Source organism: Thermobia domestica, chromosome 10 (assembly GCF_964235325.1).
Source record: "Thermobia domestica chromosome 10, izTheDome1.hap1.1, whole genome shotgun sequence".
In the NCBI taxonomy this organism is placed as follows: domain Eukaryota; kingdom Metazoa; phylum Arthropoda; class Insecta; order Zygentoma; family Lepismatidae; genus Thermobia; species Thermobia domestica.
This window is the reverse complement of record NC_137463.1, coordinates 140539459-140548489: the sequence shown is the minus strand read 5'-3', so window position 1 is coordinate 140548489 and position 9031 is coordinate 140539459. Positions and strand designations below refer to the sequence as shown.

General features: G+C 34.8%; 1 protein-coding gene across 2 annotated transcripts in view; it reads left to right on the top strand.

The window, feature by feature from the left end:
- Men-b (NADP-dependent malic enzyme b, mitochondrial) overlaps positions 1–9031 on the top strand; it is a 1138140-nt gene that overhangs the window by 699055 nt on the left and 430054 nt on the right. The window contains exons 1-2 of one of the 2 annotated variants that reach the window (XM_081728616.1): positions 2080–2256; positions 4793–4921. The exons of the other annotated variant lie outside the window; for it this stretch is intronic. Coding sequence (XP_081584742.1) covers positions 2155–2256; positions 4793–4921 — 231 coding nt within the window. The 5' untranslated portion in view covers positions 2080–2154. Of the gene's footprint in view, positions 1–2079; positions 2257–4792; positions 4922–9031 lie in introns of those variants that run through there. 2 annotated transcript variants of the gene reach the window in all.

The window sequence follows — 9031 nt, the reverse complement described above, 5'->3', positions numbered from 1 at the left end:
TATATATATATGTTGATGACACCTTCATCATCTGGCCACATGGACGCAACTTACGGCATTCCTGCAGCATCTCAATAACCAGCATCCGATATATAAATTGCACCAATGGAAGTTGAACAAGATGGACGTCTACCATTTCTTGACATCATGATATACAGAAGACCGATGGCAGCCTAGGCCATAGGGTATACAGGATACCAACACATACAGATTCTATATCTCAGCAAAGTTTTCCAAGCAAAGCTCACGGCTGGAGTTTCACCACTTTAGCACATAGATCTTTGGAAGATATCTTCATCTCTTCAAGGGTTGTTTAATAGAGGAACTTACTCACCTCCGCAGCGCAGCCATGGTTGGAGTAATGTTGTAAGATACTTGGCCAAAGAGTAGGTACTTAAGTAGGCCTGAAAAGGACAAACGAAGGACAAAAGTGCAGAAGAAACTGTGAATGAAGAACGGAAGCAACACAATCTGCCTCCCATACACCGGGAACACTTCTGGAAAGCTCAGCAGACTATTTGCCAGGTACATCATCAGGACAATACACAAGCCTCCAGCAAAAATAAAGAACTTAATACGATCAACCAAAGACGACCTGGGCCTCCGAACTCCTGGAGTTTACCGCATTCCATGTGAATGTGGTAAGTCGTATATTGGACAAACAGGACGAACCATTGAAGCCAGATGCAAAGAACACAACATACATTAGACTAAACCAACCAGAAAAATCCGGACTGGCTGGACATATCATTAAACAGCAACATAAGATTTTATTCACAGATGCCGAAATAATAACAAAATGCTCAAGAGTTTGGGACAGGAGGATAAAAGAAGCCGTTGCAATCATACAGGAAAAAACGAACCTTAACAGAGACACAGGATTCCAACTGAGTAAAACATGGACACCAATCATATCCCGCCATTTCAAGCACCAATCAGAAGCCGCCATTTCAACCACGAATCAGAAGAGTCCAATCAAACATACATGAGTATATATATTCCATACACTCCATTGCACCATCATATTCGCCTGAAGATGAGGACGATGTCAGCCCTCGAAACGTCGCAAGATATAACAGTATTTACCTGGCTGCTAGCCCGAGAAGACCTGTTCACAAAGCTCGCAGTGTTCGATCAGTCAACAATCCACTAGCAATGTATCTACAGAACTATAGAATCCTCCATGTTTGCATGTCACCACTTTCTTTTATCAACGCTGGGTTTGCTGCTTTCTCTCTGGTCTATGTGAAGAGCTTATTGAGAATTCGAGAAGCAATCTGTGACGTCATGGAGTATCCGCTTGGAAATGGTTGCTCTAGCTTTTGCGGAATTACATCAAAGGGATTACTTCGCGGTATAACTGAAGTTATGCTGCTGTGCGAAAGAATAGAACTGGAAGCAACCAGATGCATTTGCAAACATTATACATTAAGCATCTAACACATTATTGTAGCTTTACCGAAACTGACACATTATTATCTCTATGCAACATGGCTCTTAGTTTTCATTTGTAGTTTGATCGATTGAAGTTTAATATTCATTTTCAACACCAGGGCTATAGAAAATGAGACTTAATTCTTAGAGTGAGAAGAGTACTTACTGCTGGGGTTTGTGTCCAAGGCAAGAAGCCTCACTTCGATCGAACTTAGGATTATTTATTTCTCGTACAGAAGGAAAATCCCCTGTACAGAAGTGAATTTTCGTATCATCTTTAACATTAGTCGTGACATTAAATAAGTCTTAATTTTTGTCTTTCCTGCTGGTCAAGGAGGTAATATGGGAGACTTTTGTGTACGTGCTTGGAGTCTCGAATTCTGGTTGAAGAGTATTGAACGCATTTCGATAATTGCGATTCCACGTAGAACTATAGGTCCTGGTTTTATATAGCCTTAATGCTGAGAATAATATTAAAATTGAAAAGAAAAGTCTTGATAGTGTATATGTGGCATCGTGTTCTCTCAGTAATGATCCTCAGCATTCATTCAAATGTCAATTTTTAATTTAGATTTCTAGTGTTTGTAGCGCTATCATTAAAATAAAGAAACGAACAACAGCAAAGTGCTTTTTTGTTCCAGGCCAGAACCAGATGTTAGAGCTATAGTTGTAACAGATGGCGAAAGAATATTGGGACTAGGTGATCTTGGTGCTTATGGAATGGGCATTCCTGTTGGCAAATTAGCATTGTATACAGCCCTTGCTGGAATAAAACCATATCAGTGTTTACCTATAACACTTGACGTTGGTACCAATAGGCAGGTAAGTTAAACTTGGAGCTTATTAATAGTATAGAGAATACAATCCCTAATATTCAGGGTAAAGTGGAGGTGATAGTATAGTTTATGTCTGCATTACAAAAGTAAGCTTATATTCAATACTTATTGAATTCAACTGAGTGGGAAGTAATTAATCCCATAAACTTCCTTTTTCCTTTAAAATAAACGTCATGTTAAATTTAGCTTCTTTCCGAATGTAGTCCAGCATCTTTCCATATTAATAACATATACTTTCTCGAGAGTAGGACAAATCATCCTAATGTGAAAATGGACAAATGCTCCAATTATCATTTTTGACAAATCACCCGATGGACAAATCCTACGTCTTATCATTTTGGACAAATCATCCAAAAGACAACTGACCCAGCTACCATTTTGAATAATTCACTTAATGAACAAATGATCCAATCTTCGTAACAAACATGACAACTCGTCACTCCTAGATGGTGCAGCTTTTAACTTTTACCATACTTCATAACAGATAGCAATTTTGTATTTTAAACAGAGTAAATGGAAGTTACATGAATAATGATTAGACTTCGGATCGATATGCACTAAAAACAGAAAAATATGCATGCAAATATACGCTAAAAATCACAAAAACATACACTGAAAATATGCGAATATGACCTAAAAAGGATAAATATGCACCAATGCAAAGCTAAAGTTAAATGGGAAATTTTATTACATCTTTAGGGAAAAGTTGTATTACTTGAACTACATATACTTGGTATATAGCCATGATCCATTTATGTTACAATCCAGAACTATGTAATTTACGGAATTTTCTGGCAAAAATCTTCTGCATTTTTGTCAGTCAAAACATTTATGTACATAAAAAATATTTCTTCCGTGTCACAGATTGTTAAGGGATAGTATTTCAAACTAGCAATACAACAACAACTACTACTACTAGTACAACAACAACAACAACAAAGGCTTCAGGAAAGTCTTCAGGACTTCAGAAAAGGAGTAGAAAATAATGAACTTAATGAAAGAGCGAATAACAAAACAAAGTGAGACACAATAAAGCAGAAATGGCAGTGTAGAGAATGTGATGTGGATTACATAGGAGTGATAGGTAAGATATTCCAAGAGCAGAACATGAAAACAACGTTACAGTAAAGAGGGACAAGAATTATGTTCATGTACACTCATTTCCAAAATTATTGTCGCATGTCTATAAATATGTTGTTGTAGGAATATAATTTGATAACGAATTTGCCCAGTATTTCTTATAATGTTAGTATGTTTATAATAGGCAAAGACATGTATGTGGCAAATTTCATGTCAAAAGAGCAGTAAATAAGAACAATAAAACGAAAATAAAATGTCCTTGTCCATTTAGCAACATATTGTTTTACTTCTTATCATTTTCGTATTTCCAATTCTTTTCCTATGAAATTTACCACAAATATACATTTCCCGATTATACACACAGTTTCAGTATTAAAAGTACCCTGCAAAATCATTATCAAATTATATTCTTACAAGAAGACATTATAGATATGCGACAATCATTTTGGACATGAGTGTACATAGTAGAGGAGGAGGATATGACATAGACCAAGAACGTGCAGGTGAACTCGAAAGAGAATAGAAAATGTTGTAAGAAAGTGAAAAGAATAACAGTCAATAAGAATAGAAAAAGAGAGTTTAATAAATTGGATTAGTAGGTTAAATATGCATGATTTGTAGAACAAGCTATCAGGTCGTCTAGAAAGTATTGAACCGTTTACGCAAGAGATTGCGTTAGTGTACTTAATCTCAGGGACACTATGAGCCGCAGCAGATCAAGCCTAACGTCATTTCACAGCTGACAGTTCAAGGTAGTAGATATGCAGAAAGTGGTGGTGGAATTCTTCTAATTAGATGAAGGTATTACGCCGTGAACATGAGTGAACTTTCCGCAAAACTGTGCTGTATTTTAGAATTTTATTTCTGTAAAGGCGCAGATATCAGGAAAATACAATTTTATGGGTGGATCTCTCTCTCTCTCTATTATGTATCTATCTATCTACCTATCTATCTATCTACCTATCTATCTATCTATCTATCTATCTATCTATCTATCTATCTATCTATCTATCTATCTATCTATCTATCTATCTATCTTTCTTTCTTTCTTTCTTTCTTTCTTTCTTTCTTTCTTTCTTTATTTCTTTCTTTCTTTCTTTCTTTCTTTTTTTCTTTCTTTCTTTCTTTCTTTCTTTCTTTCTTTCTTTCTTTCTTTCTTTCTTTCTTTCTTTCGTTCTTTCGTTCTTTCTTTCTTTCTTTCGTTCTTTCTTTCTTTTTTCTTTCTTTTTTTCTTTCTTTTTTCTTTCTTTTTTTCTTTCTTTTTTTCTTTCTTTTTTTATTTCTTTTTTTCTTTCTTTTTCTCTTTCTTTCTTTCTTTCTTTTTTCTTTCTTTTTTTTCTTTCTTTCTTTCTTTCTTTCTTTATTTATTTATTTTTGCTTTTCTTTTGAATTGAAAACTGCTTTGGGGTCGACATTCAGTTGTTCAATACTTTACATTACAGGAACTTCTGGACGATGATCTGTATATTGGTCTGAAACATAGACGTATTACAGGCGAGCGGTATGATAGTTTTATTGATGAGTTTATGGAGGCTGTTGTTCGAAGATATGGGCAAAATACATTAATTCAAGTAAGTACTCGGTGCACTTATTAGAGACTAATTATAGCGATGTTTGTTAGTTTTAGAATGTTAAATTGATATTTTAGTACCTAATTTATTGATCCTATATACTGTGTATAAGAGCAAGTGATGCAGTAAGCCAACTGATAAGACTCAGATAATAGAAAAGGACCTAGGAGCAAGAATACAATATTTAAAGCTAGTCGGGAGTGCCATTAAGATTAAAAGTCGTAAATGATTAAAATCTAAAATGAAATTTTAAATATTGAAGTGCTCTTAGAGGCTTACGGTACTAGTTCCCTCATATTTTCCCAACCAGATTTTCCCCTGTATGCCTATGAGTTCCTAAAAGTTTTCTTCCTCTGATGTAAATGGGATTTTCCTTCAGCCCATATTTGTACATATTCAGAATGAGCATTATGAGCAGTATATGTTATGTAGGATCAACAATGGACGACAAACATTTTCGTGATCACCTTTACTCTAGAGAAAATGAAATTTAGCAAGCGGTTACAGTTTTAACTGGTAGTTTGGCTGTACCCAGACAGAAAATGCAGGTGGTTTACAGGCGCCTGTGAAACATGCATAAACTGGCATATTTTTACAGGCGCCTGAAAATTAAACACTTAAACGCATGACACAGGTATGGATTTGTTTCAAGATCATTGCATGTTCTTGCAACCTTGCAACATGAAAAATGCGTGTAAATAACATGTAGAGAGTGGAAGGACATGTACGTAACCGGCATACTCCATGTAGTTGACATACGTTACCTCATGCGGATGTGACGATAGCTGCTTTTCATTTGATAAAAATGTAATTGACATGTTAAATTCATGTGAAATACAGGTGTTAGCGAATTAGTGGGCGTATGAGTGGAATATACATGTAAAGTACATTATATTACATGCTTCCTACACCTGTAACATTAATGATTCACTGGAATCAACCTTGTTCATTGCATGCATTAAGTGTACATAAAATTTGCGTGTCACAGGTGTTGGACACGCATAAGATATGTACGTTCCATGTATATATACAGCAGAAGAGACATGTAGATAACATGTACATGGGAGCCACATGACATGTAGTTTCCCTGTTCAGGAATTGGGCATGTATTGTATAGATCACATGCATGTTAAACGTTGATCACACGTACATGTAATATACATGAGACCTGCGTGTTACAAGTGAATTACTTCTACCTGTGGCATATGTGGGAAATGTATATTACAGGTGGATTACTAGAATGTAGGCTGCATACTTTAAGGGGTAATACTACTATATGATCCGTCTAATCCAAGGGTCTGCGCACGCCTCGGTATATATGTGACAGCACTTTGCGTATGTGCATGTCAAAGTGGAGACTTGATGTCTGGATATTGCATGTTCCCTACGGTTGTAACGTGAATGTTTCACTCTAATCAACCTTGTACATCGTATTTACCTGTTTAAGCTATTTACTCACTACACATATCTGTTTAATCCATTTATTGGCAGTCATGATCATTGCATGTTCCCATTCATCTATAGATTGCCTGTACACTGCATATAGGTGAGTTCACACTTTGCATGTTACAGGTAATGTGTCCAATTCTATTACAATGTACTATACATGTGTCAGGATCATGCATATGTGCATGAAAACTGGAGACTTGGTGCCTGAATATTACATGCTTCCTACACCTGTAACATTAATGATTCACTGGAATCAACCTTGTTCATTGCATGCACCTCTTTAACCCATTTATTGGCAATCATGATAATTGCATTTTCCGTTTACCTGCACATTGCCTGTACATTACATATAGGTGAATTCTATAGGCAATCTTGACAACAAGTAAACCTCTACTTACGAAAGGGTCAGTTTTCTTTCCCTTAGTGCGGAACAATTGGGCGAGTAATCTTTTGCAGATAAAAATTATGATTTTCCTCAACATTAACAGTTTATTGTATAAATTATACAACATGAAAATAAATTCAACAATAACGAAATAAAGGTGCGTACACTAATATACAAATCCAAACTAAAGTTAACCCTTTCTCATTTTTCAATGCTAGTACGGACGTTTTGCAACATTATCATTCCTCTTTTCAATTATCTGACTGCAATTTACAGATTATATAACTTAGAAGATTACTCATATCAAAATTTACTCCTAAATTGAATTTAATTTCCAAATACTTAAATGATTAAATATAATGACTAAAGATATACTACTCACCAAAAATTTGCAGTAGTTGGCCAAAAGAGAGAAAAATAATAGGATAAAAAGTAGTACTTACAAATTCTCGCTGAGCAATATATCCCCGTTCACTCTACATATAATTTTATACTTTACTTCCGTCCACCTTACGTATAGGAGCACGATAAGCCAAAATCATACCGAAATTACACTTCACTAATTTTCAATTCGACGAACACAATTTCATGCTCCTACCTATGCCTACCTTACGTTTCATTCTAATGGAAACGTAATAGTTACGGGTAGATTATACAAAATAGATGGCGTTTCGATCACTTCAAACAAACGAATATCACAACACTGACATTGATCTACAAAGTCAATGTTTCCATACACAAGTTTGTTTAACTAATCAGATGTTCGGAAATGTCCAAAGTTCTTCGACTTTTTTTCTTCACATATTAAATTAAATTCTCATATTAAATTCTCCGCCTCTCTGGGTGATTTCATTATAACAAACTTTAATTAACATTTCGAAGTAAGTTCCTCAACATTCCATGCACAACATGCAGTAAAGAATAACGGAACGAACTCACCGATGAAAATTCTTAAAGATCAAATCGATAGTTGTTTAGGAACTCCTTTTAATTCATTGTCCAATCGACGAAGCACGCACCATAACTGCAGAAAGATAACAAATTTGATGCCGGTATTGTTCTTGCTTATCCACCTGATGGTCCTGATTTATCTCCAGTCTGCTATAGGAAGGTTCTTTAGGACAAACAGAACCGTGGCCAGAAATACCCAATTCCGAACCTACAGAATTGCATAAACAGAGCACAGTACACAAATATATATATAACACATAACATATACAACATTTTAGCATTGAAGTGGATTATAAATGTTACAAAGATTTTTACATACAGCTGTAATTTTAACATGTTTTATTTGAATTTTCTTGTCAGCTGTGAGTTGCAACCAAACGATGTTTGGCGTTGGATAGCTTAAAGTTCATAAGGCCCTTGAAATTGACTATCTAATTTAGGTGATAACGTTTTTCTAAAGATTTAGTAACTTTCTTAACCAATACTTTCTCTCCAACAGGTAAATATATATTTCTATGTTTTCTAGAATACATTTTCTCTTTCCTTTTCCATGCTAGTTCAACATTATCTACAATAGTTCTACTCATCTCATCTTTATCTTGAGTACTTTCAAAATTCCTAGATCTAGAATCCAGTTTACGTCTAAGGGGTTAAACATTTTTCTTCCTAAGTAAAATTCACTACGGCTTTTACGAGTTACCAAATTTTCACTATTGTGTAATGTGTATTGAACCTGATAAGTATACTTAGACCATTTAGATTGATTTTAATGAATATATGTTTTCAAAAGAAGCTTTATATTTTTGTTTTATCTCTCCATCAAATTACTTGACATGGAATAAGGTGCAGTACAGATGTTCTTAATTCTTAAACTAAATAAATAATGTTTGAAATAATCGCTTTGCAAACAACTTGCATTAACATGAATCACTTTGTTTGGATATTCGTAAGAATAAAAGATTTTTTTATCTAACTTCAAAGATATAGATTTGAATTCAAATTCCTAAAAGGTTCAATAATGACAAATGTAGAAAAACCATCGGTTAAGACTAATACATATGTGGAACTTCTTATGGAAGTATATGTCAAATTTGTCAGGCGCATGAACTAAGCTAGAAAGTTCAAGATCAAACACTATTTTCGACTAATCTGATGGAGGAACTCGTTTACTCAAGGAGTACACAGGTCTAAGTTTTCCTTCTCCATCATACTGGCTTAATATAGGACCATAATTTTTGGTGAAAGCATCGACATATAAAACGAAAGGCACATCCATATCTGGCACTTTAAGAACAACATGGTTAATGATTGCTTCCTTAATTTTC